At 40.9% G+C, this 18,218-nt stretch overlaps 1 protein-coding gene across 1 annotated transcript in view; it reads right to left on the bottom strand.

Moving 5' to 3' along the window:
* Positions 1 to 13,513, bottom strand: part of LOC123758025 (uncharacterized) — a 131,394-nt gene extending 117,881 nt beyond the window's left edge. The window contains exons 1-3 of the mRNA XM_069338514.1: positions 13,321 to 13,513; positions 8,300 to 8,614; positions 1,213 to 1,403 (exon numbers count right to left, since the gene is read on the bottom strand). Coding sequence (XP_069194615.1) covers positions 1,213 to 1,403; positions 8,300 to 8,614; positions 13,321 to 13,513 — 699 coding nt within the window. The remainder of the gene's footprint in view (positions 1 to 1,212; positions 1,404 to 8,299; positions 8,615 to 13,320) is intronic.
* Between the last annotated feature and the right edge of the window lie 4,705 nt (positions 13,514 to 18,218).

Below are 18,218 nucleotides of genomic sequence, written 5' to 3'. Positions count from 1 at the left end.
AATTTTAAATGCACACGTTAATTACATTATAATTTTCTCCATATTTCTAATGTTTTAGCATGGCTTTTTTTTTTTAAGTGCAATGATACAATGGGGCTGCCAATAATGCTACAAGTATTTGTATCACAGAACCTGTAGATCATAGGTTCGCACAGATATATTCATGTCACTAAGATGCTCCGTATATTATTTGGTTAGGAAAATGAAAACATTATTTTTGCTGTTATTTTACCGTATACACACTTGATATGCATCTACCGGGTATGTACATTTCCATTCATGATTATGAACCACTAAGGCATTCTGGTGGGTGTGGTAATGAATTCAATGGATTGATAATGCTACACACAATACTGGCAGACGATGCCAGCAAATGATGCAAAATGGGCCACGATAGTACTATGCACATTGCTAATTCTAGGTACAATGTCGCTACTATTTCTAGCATCCTGATTACAATGTTGTAATTGGATAAGTTTACTATATATAATAAAATGTGTGGAGCATTGCTATACAGCGCTAAAAAATAAGGTGTGCATATTAGTGACATGACTATTATATTCTTAGAACAAGAAAACAGTGCTTTTGCTGTTATTACATTTCATATACACTATTTATATATAATGTATAAAACTATCTACATTTTTATGCATCATAATGAACCACTGAGCTGGTCTCGCTGGGTTCACACACAGCAAAGCGTCAACTCGCTAGTCCGCTAACTGCCTCCAATATAACAACCCCCCCCTTACTAACTCTAGTGATGGGGGGGTTGGTTGGTCAGTTAGGCCAAAAGAATACATGTATGATTTGTGCAGTAGAAGGGTTAATGACCAATTCGTACTACTGTATTTTTGTAATATGTATGATCTCCCCAAACTATCATAACAGAATATAGGTTAAAACAAAGTTTTTCTCCTTTACCTAAACCAAAAATTCTTAACACAAACTGAAAATAAGTATATTTACTTTACCTGATAAATGAGAATAATTTAGCATTTTTGTTACTACTGTATTTTTATTAAAATTTGAACTTTGAGTTCCACAGAGTTTTGATTACTTCAGCAAATATTAAAGCTTAGTAATATAAATGAACTGGTATTATGACAATGCTCTATAGCTACTGTACAGTACAAACTTTCCATGGTAAAACACATCTTTTCTGGAAATGGCTTTTACATTGACAAAAATAACAATATAGTAATGACTTACTTTAAAGTAAACACTGCATGCTGAGAGTACCAGTTTGTGTGCATGAATGTAGTGACCATCGGTGGCCAGCGTGACGTCCACCAGGGCCTCGGAAGTGAGCAGTTCGGAGAACACCGTCACCAGGTTGGGTCGGTGGTTATTCCAGCGGAGGCAGTATTCTGACATTTTGTCTTCTAACTCTACATTACTTTCTGTAATGCAAATATCCTTTATAATATGCAAAAACATTACAATAATTTCTCTAAATAGCATTTTTTAAATATTTGAATAACAAAATATACTATGTTTAATAACATTTAAAAATACAAAAGTCTGACATCAAAATAAAATCTGGCAATAATGATTTACACTAAAGAGCCTTTTATTAAAACAATCTTGTACTCGGCATAGCGCCAAAGAAGGGCCATATTTAATTTATTATGAAAATAGTAAAACTCAACCACCAATGAAACAAGACAAAGATGACTTTCAACAGCACTCACATACACCAAAATTTACACCAAATAGAAAATCAATGAAACCTTAAAAATTCCAACTTTATATAAACAAATTACCCTGAATGGCTAACAAATTTCTCATCCTTACAGCCCAAGGTGTTACCTTTCTGGAGCGAAGAGAAAGACTTACATAACTAGAAAGAAGGTAAAGGAACTTTACATACATTATTTATATAATATATACCGTACTGTATATATGAAATGCAGAGGAGCAATAGGCATGTTGACAGAGAACTCAATCAACATCAAAAGCCCACCAAAACTTTTTTCTTAAAACACTCTTATCATACACATATGGGACATAACTGGCCGACCTCTTGAAGCATTCAAAAGATAACTGGACAAGCACCTTCAAGGATACCTGATTACCCAGGCTGTTACTCATACATCAGGCTGTGAACAGTTGCATCGAACCGCTTGGTTGATCAAACCAGCGATCAGGAAGCCTGGTCAGACTGGGCCAAGGGGATGTTGATCCTCAGAATCATCAACAGGTACTCAACAGGTGGCTGAAGGGAAAACCATACAATGAGGTGAGGAGAGGAAGACCTGGTCAAAAGACCAGAACAGTTCAGGAGGAGCAGGAGCTGGCTTGAGGTGACAAAATGCACAAGACATCATGCAGAGTGGCGCCGAGGAAGTCTCGACACCAAACACAACCAAAATAAGCTTTGCCAATGCTAAGTGATGGAAGTGACAGTACAGGTATTAGTAATGAAGTGCCAATCTAAGAACAACCAAGACAAAAAGGACAGGACAGCCTTGACCAAAACCAAAGAAAGACGACAAAGAGACAAAGCGATGGCGAGACACCGACAAACCTGCAACCCACTCGCCATACTAACAGTGATAGACATGCATAAAAAAACTCCAGATGCAGAGCAGAGGGTGTCAAGCCAGTGCAGTACATTATCAAGCTAATCTGTTAAGAGAGATTCAAACCCAAAATTAAGGATGTACCATAGGTCCACCGAGTCCCTCATTAAGACCGAGAACAACTGGGACACCAACCAGAGACGAGGTCAACTTGACCACACCTGAGGCCAACCAGCCTGCAATGAGCTAATGCAGAGCTGGGAGGATACCTGACCCAAAAGTTCTGATCCCAGGAAAGAAAAAGGGACCAACTCCACCATAGGCTACAGGAAACGATCCAAGAGATCTGCGACACATAGTTGCAATGTCTAGTAAAAAAAGGAACTGGCAACATGAAGTGCAGTGGGCTGGGAATCTTCTCTCGTGATGACTTACCTTGACCAACAACAGTTGAGGTCCCAAACCTACCAGACATCTCTAAGCAAGGCCAGAATCCTGAGAAAACAAAGAGATTATCAAAAGACCAACAGGAGAAGGCTGCCGCAGACAGAATTTGGGACACTGTATCCCACAAAAGAGGAAAGGCAAGAAAGGGAAGAGGGACATAAGGCAAGGGGGGGACATAAAGGAAAGGGACCAAACCAAATCTAACAAATGAGTCTACATGGCCCAGCAGCATGCGAGGCAGGCAGATTAAAATGCCGCCACTGCTTGCTGAAGGAGAGGGGGGTGAGCATCTTGGGCAAGGCTGCCAAGGCAGGAACCACATTCTCATGGAGCTGCCCAGAGCCCCCTTCCACGAGGACACAAACTCACAAGACTGCCACTAAGTGCAAATACACCTTGTGATCATCCACAATAAGAGCCCTGGACAGCAAAGCAGCTGCAAATGGAGCTGCCACTTAACAATATTCATCTTATCTTGAGGATATCTTGAGATGATTTCGGGGCTTAGCATCCCTGCAGCCCGGTCCTCGACCGACCAGGCCTCCTTTTTGTTACACACCCCCAGGAAGCAGCCCATAGCAGCTATCTAACTACCAGGTATCTTTTTACTGGTAGGTGAACAGGGCATCAGGGTGAAAGAAACTCTGCCCATGTTTCCACGTCCACCGGGGATCGAACCCAGAACCTTAGGACTACAAATCCCTAGCACTGATGCTTCCATGGGAAGCATTAGTGCAAACAGGGGAGAAGTTCCCAAGCAGAGTATAGAAATGCCACCCCAGAATATCCAAAAGATGATATACACCTGCCAATCAACTGTACAGGTTCAAAGAACGCATGCCAAGCCCGTTAGGAAAAGATGGAGATGTTAGCCAGCCAGAATGAATCAAAAACCTCACGTTGCTATCAATAAGACGAGACGGACATGTACTCAAAAGGAGCAGGATCCATCAATGAAAGAGAGATCCAAATTCCTAAGGAGGTACCGAAACAAATACGACTGAACCACTGAAAGGGAACCTCCGGAAATTCAACTATTCTGAAGCACACCGAATAGAACCTGTAAACAAACCCGAGGAAGAGCAGCCAAATGATCATACTAATACTGTACATAGGAGGAAATGAAAAGTTATCCTCTTGAAGCAAAAGACCCTCTGGGGAGGAGAACCAAGGTGCAAGAAGAGGTGAAGGTCTCCCTCTCGGCCTCAGAAGACTGCCATGAAGGCTCCAGGGTATAGAGATAAGTACCTATCAAACAAGAGATGCTGTACCAATGATGATGTTTTTCAAGATGCTAGTGCTTTCTAGGATGGAATATTGTTGCTCATTGACAGCCCCTTTCAAAGCTGAAGAAATTGCTGACCTGGAGATACCTGCTTGATGGGGTTCTGGGAGTTCTTCTATTCCCAAGCTCGGCCTGAGGCCAGGCTTGACTTGTGAGAGCTTGGTCTAACAGGCTGTTGCTTGGAGCGGCCCGCAGGCCCACATACCCACTACAGCCTGGTTGGTCCCGCACTTCTTTTAGAAAACACTCTTGTTTTCTCTTGAAGATGTCCACAGTTATTCCCACAATATTTCTTATGCTCACTGGGAGGATGTTGAACAACCATAGACCTCTGATGTTTATACATTAGAGGGATGTATAAAGGGATGGAGAGTGTGTGGAGATCCTTTACTGCTAGAATACACTCAATAAACCATCTAAATTACCGAGACCGGCTAAAATGTTTAAATCGGTATTCTCTAGAGCGCAGGCGGGAGAGATGCATAATAATTTACGCATGGAAAATACTAGAGGGGCTGGTCCCAAATTTGCACACAGAAATAACATCACATGAGACCAGAAGGCATGGCAGGATGTGCAGAATTCCCCCGTTGCAATAGGTATTCTGAGAGAGAACCCTATGTATCAACATCAAAGGCCAGAGACTGTTCAGCACACTTTCACTACACATAAGGGGCATAACTGGCCGACCCCTCACAGTATTCAAGAGAGAACTCAATAAACACCTCCAAAGGATATCTGATCAACCAGGCTGTGATGTATACCTCAGGCTGCGAGCAGCTGCGTCCAACAGCCTGGGTGACCAGTCCAGCAACCAGGAGGCCTGATCAGAGACCGGGTCGTGGAACGTTGATCCCCAAAATCAATGCAAGGTATGGTGAGTACTGTATTCATTTTCAGGTCTCCAGATGCAGTGAAAGAAGCAAATAAAAAAAAATAGAGTACCAACAAACAATGTGAAGTCATTAGATCTTGATGATCAGAAGCTCATAAGAAAGTAGTCAGTGAAAAACTGGAATTCCTGATGCCTGTCTCAGATAACCCCAGTTTCCACAAACCTACGGAGCTAAACATCTGGCAACAATGTACTGTATGTTATTCTAGAAATGGTGTCCAATATTGCAGTATATAAGTAGAAATTAGTACAATATAGACCATAATATTCACAGCTGTACTGGAAAAATTCCCTTACAAATAGGCAATATCCTTTACAACTAGGCAATATGTCTCACCATCTGGATACTCTTACAAGGGAAGCCGGAGACTTTAATGCATCACAAAACAATGAATGCCACAAATTTTGTTTTTACAACAGAACATCTCTCAGTATTGCATGTACAGAATCCATTCCAATATTATTTTATATAATGTCTCCGTTAATTCATATAGGTATCATAAATTTTGCAATAATCCTAGCCAGCCTGTACTATATAACTTTTTTATCCCATTGAGAATTTCCTCAACTTTCTCAACCCTTGCATTATGCAATAATAATAATAATAATAATAATAATAATAATAATAATACTGTAATAATAATACAGTAATAAATAATATTATTATTATGAGGCATCCTTTGTATCCACAGAGAAAAATGGTATTCACAACAAGGTCTTTGCCTTGGTATATTGTTAAAAACCATACCCTGAGCAGAGGAAAAATGTCTTAAGCACTGCAAGTGTCTATTCAATATGACAATAATAATTCATTGTGTCGCCAGGTTATACATATAGTACATACTGTATTAAGTGTATACTGCGGTCCCCTCCCCCCAGGTCAAATTACTGACCCTGCCCAGGATGCAACCCCCATAACAAGCTGATTAACTGCTGGGTATCTATTTACTGCTAGATGGACAAGGGCATGATGTGAAAGGAAATGCACTCAACCATTTCTGCGCTGCCAGGGATTTGAACCCAGAATTCTCAATTGTGAGTCGAGAATGAACCCGACTGTACTACCGGACCCTCATAAAATGTTTACTGGAAGTCTCAAATACTGACTGGAACCATTGTGCACCTGCAGGAGTTTCAAATGTTACAATGTACCTAAAACATCATTTGATGTGATGCGCTCCACTGGTCAAACGTTTATGCAATGTTGTATGTGGTACAAGGGTTCAGCATCTCCCGATCCCTAACCCCACTGGACTCTGAAGTAGCCATAGACAGCATGCCCATGCACTCTACATCAGGCTGACTCCTGGAAATCTTTATTCATCAACAAGTGCAAAACACCACTATCACTGGACCTAAACATCTTTTGGAGATGGCACCTAGATACAGTACTGGTGTCCTCCTTGACATACTTAAAACAGAGGAAATCGTGCCATTTCACAAAGGAGGTAGTAAAGTAAATACAAAAAATTATAGATCAATACCTCTAACTTCACACATCAGAAAAATCTTTGAAAGAGTTCAAGGAAGATTACAAATCATGTGGAATCACAACATCTATGTAACCCTGGACAACACGGGTTCAGAACAGGGTGCTCCTGTCTCTCATAATTTGTAGATCACTACGACTTGGCCATAGGTGCCATGGAAAGACAAGCAAAACACAGATGTCATATACACAGACTTGCAAAAGCTTTTGACAAATGTGACCATGGTGTTATTGTACACAAAATGCATGCAAAAGGAATTACTGGCAAAGCAGGAAGTTATCTTTGAGTTATCTAAGAGTTAGGGAGTTATCTAAATAAATCTTCAACTTCCTAACAGAACACAGTGTAATAGTCAACACAGTAAAATCTGGATCATCTACTGTGAAAAGCTCAGTCTCCCAAGGTACTGTACTTGCTCTGGTACTTATTCTCATCCTCATATCAGACAGACAAGGATACAAACTACATTACTGTATCATTTGCAGATGACACTAGGATTTTCATGCGAGTAGACAATATAGAGAACATGGCAAACCTCCAGTCTGATGTAAATTGGGTCTTACATCACAAACAGTAAGGTGAAAGTGTTGATAATCAAAACAGAAATTCTAAGTATTGTGATTGTCCTTGTGTGTAAATCATGAAATGCAATTCTTCCGCATTATAAAGACCAACGTGTCAAAATTGAATACTGCTTAGAAAACCTCTCAAACCCCACACCAATCATCTTGATTGGTGACTTCAATTTACAACACTTCAAATGGAAAAATGTGGCAAATACAATTATAGGAGAGAATCCCAGGAAGGGGTCTTAATGGACAGTCACACAAACAACCTCTTGCAGATGTGTGACTGACTTGCCTTAAACCAGCAAATAATAGAACAAGAAAATACAACACCCTAGATCTTATTTTTACCATGATGAACTGATTAGGACATAATGATTATGAGTACTTGTTACTCAGATCAGAACCTAATTGAAGTTCAGACATGGATGGGCAGTAGGGTTAAGAGAAGGTTAACCACTAAACAATAGCTTGGGTAAATCTAACATTGCCAGCAAGGGAACAATTTCTTGACCTGGTGCAGGACCCCTTTCTTATACAATACTGTATGTGACAAGCTCAATCAGGGTAAGAGCATTCTGGATTTTATGCTAACATCAGAAAAGAGCATTGTTACGGTATCGTCACCTTCATTGGGGTATGGAGTGGCGATTTCGGCGCCATCTATGGGTCGGCACCTCAGTTCCCCTGATATTGGACGCTATGTGGATAACGCCATCTGTTGGTGATGGCATGACAGCAACAAATGGCTCTGGTTTCCTGCCCCACTTAGCAAGAGAGGTCGATGTGGATGACCTCTAGTGGATGGCGTGGCACGATCAGCTCCATCTAGGTTGTGTTTCCAAGCATAATATCAACTCCCCAGTGAATGAGTGTTACCTCATGGTTTCCCCAGTGTACCGTCCATCTAATTGATGACGTTTTATGTCCACAGAAGTGACATGTGGAGGCAGTTGTACTGAGGAAGTAAGTTTACCTTGGACAGTCCACGTACTCTCAGCTTGGTCCTGGAAGACGACTAAGTAAGCCGCCGTCGATCTCAGCAGTGTGTTAGCTGCTAATATACGCAGTGTTGGTATAGATTGGCATACCCGGGATTGACTTAGGAGAGTAGTGGACGACAGTGAGGTGCCTATCGAGAAGTGCTGCTAGCAAGCTGCTAGAGGCTTCTGCTGAGGGATTAGCTACCCCTGGGTGAGTTCGTTTGAGACCCCTGTCAGCGTGTTGCTGAAGTCCTCTGCCAGTGAGGAGCTGGAGAGCGAAGGTGGGGTGTAGGAACCTCGTGAGACTGTCAGTGGACTGGCCCACGTAAAAGGTGAATTCGCCAGTGTTTGTCGGTACCCGTGCACAAGGTATTGGACGGTGGAACCACTGGAGTTGGTGAACACTGCCAACACAGTAGTGTCCTGCATGAAAGTGACACTCTTGTACATTAGTGTAGTTATAATCTATTTAATCTAATATATTTTTAATGGTGAAAGTGTAAATATATTGGTGAAGTGAATAGTGTATTGTTTATCCCCCCTTATTCTTCATTGCACTATACAGCCAGTTCTTGAAAGCCTACTACCGACTTGGGGGTCGGATACGCTAAAAGAGGTTAGAACATCAAGAACCCAGTTACTGGCTCATAGTGGCCGTAACAGGCATGATCGATCAAATTCAAGTAGGGGAAAAGCTCACCCTGTCATGTCATCACAATATTCAAAGATGGAGTACAATTACGGAAACTCACGTAAAGGTCCAGGAGGATGACTTTCTAGATTACCATCGAGGAGACTATCAAGGAATGAGAGAGGAATTGCAAAACACCTCCAGGAGGAAGCTGATAAGTGATCATGGCATGGAAGAATCATGGGAAAATTTCAAAAAGGTCATTACTAAACTTGTTCAAAGATATGTGCTAAAAAGAAAAATAATAGAAAAGGAGCTACATGGATGACACAAGTAGTAAAAAATGCTTTGCTAACTAAATGGAAACTCTGGAGATGGAATAAATCCACGATGAATATCATAGATTATAAGATATATAAAAGGGCATTAAATTCAGCCACCCAGGAAATCAGATCAGCCAAAAGAAACTATGAAAGAAAACTTGCCCAAAACATAAAAGAAGATCCAATCATTCCAGGACTATCTTGAGGTTATCTCGAGATGATTTTGAGGCTTAGCGTCCCTGTGGCCCGGTCCTCGATAAGGCCCCCCTTTTGCTACACACCCCCAGGAAACAGCCCGCAGCAGCTGTCTAACTACCAGGTACCTATTTACTGCTAGGTGAACAGATGCATCAGGGTGAAAGAAACTTTGACCATTTGTTTGCACCTCCACCGGGGATCGAACCCGGAACCTCAGGACTATGAATCCCGAGCACTGTCCACTCGGCTGTCAGGCCCCTCTATACAAAGTATATGAAGTAAACTATATACGAAGTACAGTAAAACCAAAACTAAGGACTCTGTAAGACCCTTGGAAAATGAGGCTTACCAAGTTATACTGGACGATGAAAGGGCAGCAAACACACTGAATGAATACTTTACATCAGTGTTCACACTAGAAAGATTGGATGACATCACAACACCTACACAAACGTTTGGAGGAGGTGAAGAGAATGAATTAAGGGTTATACCCATAACGTGCGACACAATCAGGAAGAGCATTGACAAATTAAAAAGACTCAAAAGCCCCAGGTTTGGATGGAATTTAATCCAAAGTTGCAAAGGAATTGGTAGATGCACTATGCATACCACAGAAACTTCTTTTTAAAAAATCCCTGGACCAAGGAATAGTTCCCCTAGATTGGAAATATGCAAATGTTACCCCTATTTTAATTAACAAAAATGCAGAGAGTTCTGCAGAGAACTATCATCCGATCACCTTGACATCACACATCTGCAAGCTCATGGAGAGAATCCTAAGGAAGGGGAATCATCCAACATCTCTCAGAGAACAATCTTGTAAAATCAATGCAACATGGGCGTGTTACAAATAGATCTTGCCTTACTAACCTGCTCAGATTTCTGGAAACGGTAACTAGCTATTCAGACAAAGGACTTCCGGGAGATGTAGCTTACATGGATTTTGCTAAAGCTTTTGACAAGGTACCATATGAAAGACTGGCAAGGAGACTACAGGCACACACAATAAATGAAATACTGGAATGGATAAAGCAATGTTTAAAACAAAGAGTGGTGTTAAATGGGGATGACTGACTGGAGAAATGTGGTAAGTGGGGTTCCACAGGGGTCCATTTTGGGGCCAACCCTTTTTGTCATATACTGTACATCAATGACATAGATGAGAATATTACAAACAACTTCATCAAATTTGCAGATGACACCAATATTTATGGTAAAGTGGGGAATTAAAATGATACTCAGACCTTATAGAGACCTACATTAACTCCACAAATGGTCAAAAGACCGGCAAATGCTCTTTAACCCATTAATTGCGCAACGCGCCTGCAGGCCCACGTTTGGGGTGCGCTACGCGCCTCTGGGCATTTGTATTTATCACGTGCCATTCAAAATTCCCGCGGCTACATGGGGTTCACATCAGCTTCCTCAGGGCTCTTGTAAACAGACGCCATCTTTAAAAAAAATCGTGGTAGACATTCCCAGGTGTGAGAGCCTCAGTAGTAAGTGAGCAACCAAGGCTGGTGCTCACAGCATGAGCGCACAGTACTGCTGTTCAGCGTGTAACCCACAGCATCGCATAATATGTCAAAATATATATATATATAACCTGTATTATTTAGCCATGATAGTATTATAGAAGAACCTGAGTGAGATAATGACTGGGTACAATGTTCAAATATCAGTGATTCAATGTTGTTCACGATGTTCACAGCGCTAGCCACAGCACCACAGCATTATTTCGCCCATCTAGGAATCTTCAAACGACTTCTTAGGTTCCTTTTCAAAATAAACTTGTGGTCAAATATTCATTTACAGGAATTAGTGACCAGGATTGTGGTTATAATTAGCATTGTGGAAGGAGGAATTTTGGTGAGGGAGGGAGGGAGAGAATTGAGGTAGCCTCACAGTGTATGGCAACCACTCTTGTTCTGCTCACCATACTAGCTTCGTGGTTTGTTATGGGGAACACACATGTACATGGGTATATACAGTGTGTGTGTGTGTGTGTGTGTGCATATAGTGTAATAACAGCAACAGGAGTATGTTGAGTGGAGCTATTTTGGTGAGGGAAGTGACGATGTAATCGTAGCGTCGTCTGCTGTCTGCCGTGTGATTTCTCATGCAGTATATGGTGGCCACTGTACTGTTTGGACACAATACCGGCTTACTTGCATAGTTATGGTAAATAAAACATGTAGATAGGTATATATAACGTGTGTAAATAGTGTAATAAAAATAACAGTATGGTGGGAGGAGCAATGTTGGCGAGTAAGATGTTGGAGTGAGGGAGGGCCTGTCTGGGTGTGGCTGCTCACACTCGCGATGTTCTGAATGTGTTGATGGTGAATGTATATTTGTTTTAGTGTGTGACAGTGTATAGTGAGTACATATGATGTAAATATACATAAATGAACATGAAACATTGGTGTGAATAACTGTATGATGGGAGGAGCAATGTTGGCAAATACAATGTTGGAGGAGTGAGAGAGGGCTGGCTGGGACCTGGCCCTCCAGTATTTTCCACGTGTATATTATTTGATATCTCTCTCATCTTCTTTCTATGAATATATTTGGAGAGTTGTGCTTTATCACGTCTATGTATGCCATATATGTTTTCTGTACTCCCTCTATTTCAGCCATCTCTCCTGCTCTGAAGGAGAAAATGAGTACTGAGCAGTACTCAAGACAAGACAACACAAGTGATTTGAAGAGTACATCCATTGTGATGGGATCCCTGGATTTGAAATTTCTCGTAATCCATCCGATCAGTTTTGTGTTACCTTACCTACCTTGAGGTTACCTTGAGGTGCTTCCGGGGCTTAGCGTCCCCGCGGCCCAGTCGTCGACCAGGCCTCCTGGTTGCTGGACTGATCAACCAGGCTGTTGGACGCGGCTGCTCGCAGCCTGACGTATGAGTCACAGCCTGGTTGATCAGGTATCCTTTGGAGGTGCTTATCCAGTTCTCTCTTGAACACTGTGAGGGGATTGCCAGTTATGCCCCTTATGTACAAGTGGTACTTGTAGCCGAGCCTAAGCCTAACAGTGGTAACATCTAGAAGTCTGCTAACCTTATTGGATGACCCATAGACGTGTGGTACTTCCTGCATAATAGAATGATGATGGTGCAAGTAACTGGTGTGAATTCCACTCTGCCTCAAGTCTCCGAAATTTAGTTGATGTTCCCGGAATATTGCTGCCCTCAGACTGCTCAAAGGCAGTCCAAGTTGGTAATCAATTCCCTCTTTACGAGCAAAAGTCTTGGCCAACTCATCATTCTATCGTGCATTCGGAGACCAATATGGGAAGGAATCCACAGGAGACAGACTCTGACTCCATCATTATTTCATTATATCTGTCTTCAGCAGAGGTAATTTTCATGCTTATTTTTGTGTCATCTGCAATGGATGATATGACGCTGTGCCTTGTATTTGAGTCTATATCTAATATGAGAATAAGGAAAAGCATTGGTGCAAGGATTGTACCTTGAGGTACAGAGCTTTTAACTGTGCTTGGACTAGATTTTATATGGTTAACTGTTACTTTGTGTGTTCTGTTCGACAAAATTCTGAGTATCCAGCGTCCTACTTTACCAGTGACCTCATTTTGTGTGCTATCACTCTATGATCAAATTTATTGAATGCCTTTGAGAAATTCGTGTATACCACATCTGCATTCTGTTTTTCTTCTAATGCCTCAGTGATTTTGTGGTAGTGGTCAAGTAGCTGTGAGGGGCATGATCTTCCTGCTCTAAATCCATGTTGGCCTGGATTGTGGAGGTCATTGGTTTCCATGAAACTAGTGCCCTGACTCCTGATCACTCTCAAATACCTGTACTTTTATTATGTGGGACGTTAGTGCAACTGGTCTATAATTCTTTGCCAATGCTTTGCTCCCTCCCTTGAGTAGAGGAGCTATGTCTGCTGCTTTAAGCGCATCTGGTGTCTCCCCCATGTCCAAGCTCTTCCTCCTCACTATACTGAGTGCCTGTGCTATTGGCACTTTGCATTTCTTTATAAATATTGAATTCCATGAATCTGGACCGGAGGCTGAGTGCATCGGCATATTGCCAATTTCTCTTTCAAAATCTGCCACGCTTGTGTTTATATCAGTTATATTTACAGGGGTTTGGATATCACACATAAAGAAGTTGTCTGGATCTTCCACTTTCATGCTGTTTATCGGAGTACTAAACATGTCCTCGTACAGTACTGCTTTTTTAGGATTTCACAAATTTCTGTCATCCTCGGTGTATGAACCTTTACTAATATGAATACAGGTACAGTGGTACCTCGTAATACGAGTGTCCCTGTATATGAGTTTTTCGGAACACGAGCAGGATTTCCTCGGAAAATGTGCCTCAGAAGGCGAAGGTTACCTCGGAATTCGAGTTTGTTGATACGCGTATAGGCCGAACAAGATCGTGGTGGTACGGCGATTGTCGCCCCTCACCCCTTAGTTTACCAGTGCCTCGCGCCCAGTGACTATCCCACATCAATTCTTCACCCGGATTTTCAGTATTTTGTTGGATTTTTGGTCATTTGACCATAAAAGTTGTTATTATATATCTCACCATGGGTCCCAAGAAAGCCAATGGTAAGGATCAAGGCAAGAAAGCCCATGTGAGGATGACAATAGAGGAGAAACAAGAGATCATTCAGAAGCATGAAAATGGTACACGTGTTGTTGAACTTTGTAGGCAGTACAACAAAGCCACGCCAACGATATGCACTATACTTAGCAAGAAAAAGGACATTATGAGTGCTAAAGTGGCAAAAGGCGTAAGAACGATCATGAAAGAAAGACCGCAAATACTTGAATAAGTGGAAAAGTTGTTATTAATTTGGATACACAACAAGGAGTTCGCGGGTGATAGTGTTTCAGAGGCCATCATTTGTGAGAAAACCAGGGTACCTTGTAAAGAAAACCCCTGGAATGAGTGCAGATACGATAGACTTTAAGGCAAGCAGGGGATGGTTTGAAAAATTTAGAAAAAGAAGTGGTATCCATAGTGTCATAGTGTCATCCATATCCACCACACCTCTCCTCCTCCCTCCTCCTCACCATCTTCTATACACCTACAGCATTCATCAGCAAGGGTAAGTAATAACTTGACCATAGTTTTGTAGGTTTATTTAGATGAATTAGGTATAAAATTTAGTTTGAAGTGAGGTTTTTGGGGTAGTCAGGAGCGGATTAATTTATTTCCCATTATTTCTTATGGGGAAATTAGCTTTGGATTACAAGTTTTCGGAATACGAGCTGTCTCCAGGAATGGATTAAACTCTTAAACAGAGGTACCACAGTAGGTCCAATACTGGCAGTGTTTTTGCTTTTGATTTTGCATATGTGAAGAAATATTTTTAGTTTTTCTTTATTTCTTGAATTGCTTTCTGTTCTAGTTGTCTTTCTTCAATCTGATATGAAAGCTATCTCTGTTCGATTTGTTCAATCTCCCTGTTTAAATTATTCCTTCTTTGTATGGAAAGTTGTGTCTGCTTAAGCATTTCCGTTAATTTTTTCCTTATCTTGTAGTGTCGTCTGCGTTTTTCTCTATGTTGGGTTTCTTTCTGGCTTTTCTCAAAAGAACATGTTTCAGACAGACTTCATATGCTTCAGAAGTCAATTTTTCTATTCCTCGTGTATGATTTTTATTACTTAAAACATTTTCCCATTAAATGTTTGTAAGTTCCCTGTTTATTTTCTCCTAGTCTATCCTTTTATTATTAAAATTGAATTTATTGAAAAAAAAAAAGCGCTTCTCGCTTGTTGTTTCTCTTGGGCCTACTACCATTATTAATGTTAGTTTGCACTTCAATGAGCTTATGGTCTGCATATGTAGTGTCTGAGACAGTAACGTCTCTGATTAGCTCATCATTGTCTGTGAATATCAGGTCCAGCGTGTTTTCGTTCCTAGTTGGTTCTGTAATCTGCTGATTGAGCGAGAATGTCACATAATCTCGGTAGTTCTCTGACCTGTGGTTGGTTATTTACAGGTCGATTTCCTGCTATAATGTTATTGTTTACTATTCTCCATTTTAAACAGGTAAATCGAAGTCTTCAAGGAAGATAATATCTGGTGTACTGGATTTGCTAGGTTATCAAGGATATTCTCTATTTTGTGGATCTGCTCAGTGAATTCCTCAACTGTTGCATCTGGCAGTTTGTATATTAGAATAATAATTAGATTTGTATTTTCTACATAGATTCCAAGTACCTCTACTACCTCATTGGTCGAGTTCAGGAGCTCTGTGCATGTCAGTTCCTCTTTAATATACAGACCTACTCATCCACTTGACCTAATTACTCTGTCACATCTATATAAATTATAATTTGGGATCCATATTTCACTATCCATGTAGTATTTCGTGCAGGGTTTCTGTAAATGCACCAAATATTGAGTTTGATTCTATGAGAAGGCCATTTAAGAACTTAACTTTATTTCTTTTATTTTTATTTTAGGCCTTGTATGTTTGCAAATATGAATGATTTCCCATTTTGCATGTCACTTATGGTGGGCTTTGGTAGTCCCCCCCCCCCCTCTCCACCCTGGTCCAGGGTGTGTTGTTTTGGTAGTGATTCCAGTTTCAGTTCAGTTCTGGTTCGTCCAGTCCAGTTCGTCCAAAGGGTATAGAATCGTTCCTCTCATTGTTTGCTGATGATGCAAAAATTATGAGGAGGAATAAGACAGAGGAAGATAGTATGAGGCTACAAAATTACCTTGACAAATTGAATGAATGGTCCAACAAATGGCCACTAAACTTCAACCCGAGTAAATGTAAAGTAATGAAACTATGTGGTGGAAACAGAAGGCCAGACACAGGATACAGAATGGGAGATGACTTCCTTCATGAAATGGACAGTGAAAGATCTAGTTGATATTACACCAAACCTGTCTCCTGAAGCCCACATAAAAAGAATAACATCTGCGGTGTATGCAAGGCTAGCTAACATCAGAACTGCCTTCAGGAACCTGTGTAAGGAATCATTTAGAACCTTGTATACCACATGTGTAAGACCAATCCTGGAGTATGCGGCCTCAGCACAGAGCCCGTACCTTGTCAAGCACAAGACAAAGCTGGAAAAAGTTTTGAGATATGCCACTAGGATAGTCCCAGAACAAATAGGCACGAGTTACGAGCAAAGGCTTAGTGAAATGCACCTCACGACACTGGAAGACAGAAGAGTAAGGGGAGACATGAACACTGCCTACAAAATTGTCAGAGGAATTGACAGGGGTAGATAAGGATATAAGGATAAACTGTTTAACGCGGGTGGTATGCGAACAAGGGGACATAGGTGGAAACCAAGTACCCAAATGAGCCACAGGGACGTTAGAAAGAACTTTTTCAGTGTCAGAGTAGTTAACAGATGGAATGCATTAGGCAGTGATGTGGTGGAGGCTGACTCCATACACAGTTTCAAGTGTAGATATGATAGAGCCTAGTAGGCTCAGGAATCTGTACACCAATTGATTGACAGTTGAGAGGCAGGACCAAATAGCCAGAGCTCAACCCCCACAAGCACAATTAGGTGAGTACATATTAGATGTGACCCCTAACCCCACTGGACTTCAAGGCAGCCATAGACAGCATGCCCATGCACTCTGGGCCCAGATTCTTGAAATTCTATATTCATTAAGAAATACAAAAAAACACTATCAAAGACCCTAAACAGCTTTTGGAGACGGAGAATAAATACCATGTACCGAGTGTTATTCCTGACACACTGTACGTAAAATAGCAGAGATCGTGCCACTTCACAACAGAGGTAGTAAGGTAGATAAAAAAATTATAGACTAATAGCTCTAACATCACACATCTTAAAAATCTTTGAATTATTGCCAAGAAGATAGATCACAAAATACATGGGATCACAGTGTCTACAAAACCCTGGACAACATTGGTTTAGGACAGGGCATTCCTGTCTCTTTTAATTGCTAGACCACTATGACATGGCCTTGGATGCCATGGAAGACAAGCAAAACTCTAATGTAATATACACAAATGTTGCAAAAGCTTTTGACATATATCTACTATAGGCATACTTTCTAAAACGCTGATTGTATTTACCTTACCTTTACCTTTACTTCTATTTACCTTTACCTGTATAAGGCAGAGGCAAAAAATTACAGACCGATAGCACTAACAACGCAAATCATGAAAATCTTTGAGTGTGTGCTAAGAAGCAAGATCACAAAATACATGGAATCACAGCATCTCCATAACCCCCGGACAACATGGTTTCAGAACAGGGCGCACTTGCCCGTCACAGTTGCTGGACCACTATGACATGGCATTAGATGCCATGGAAGACAAACAAAACACTGATGTAATTTACACAGATTTCGCAAAAGCCTTTGACAAATGTGACCATGTTGTTATTGCACATAAAACACATTCAAAAGGAATTACTGGAAAAATAGGCAGATGGATCTACAATTTCCTGACTAACAGAACCCAATGTGTAATAGTCAATAAATTAAAAATCCTGTCCATCAACCATGAAGAGTTCAGTCCCCCAGGGTACTGTGCTTGCTCCAGTCCTTTTTCTCATCCTCATATCGGACATAGATAAGGACACAATCATCTATGTACTGTATCATCCTTTGCAGATGACACTAGGATTTTCATGAGTAGACAACATAAAGGACACGTAATCAGACAAATCAGGTCTTTCTATGGGCTACAGAAAATAATACTGTATGGTGTTTAACGAAGATAAGTTCCAGCGCATGCGCTACGGAAAAAATGAAAATATAAAAACAGAAACCACATACAAAACTCAGTCAAATCATAACATAGAACAAATAGGCAATGTAAAGGATTTGGGTGTACTCGTGTACGAAGACCTTTCCTTCAAAGAACACAATAAAGTA

This window comes from Procambarus clarkii, chromosome 40, assembly GCF_040958095.1.
Source record: "Procambarus clarkii isolate CNS0578487 chromosome 40, FALCON_Pclarkii_2.0, whole genome shotgun sequence".
NCBI lineage: Eukaryota > Metazoa > Arthropoda > Malacostraca > Decapoda > Cambaridae > Procambarus > Procambarus clarkii.
Note: the sequence above shows the minus strand (reverse complement) of the source record. Positions and strands in the feature narration are given on the sequence as shown.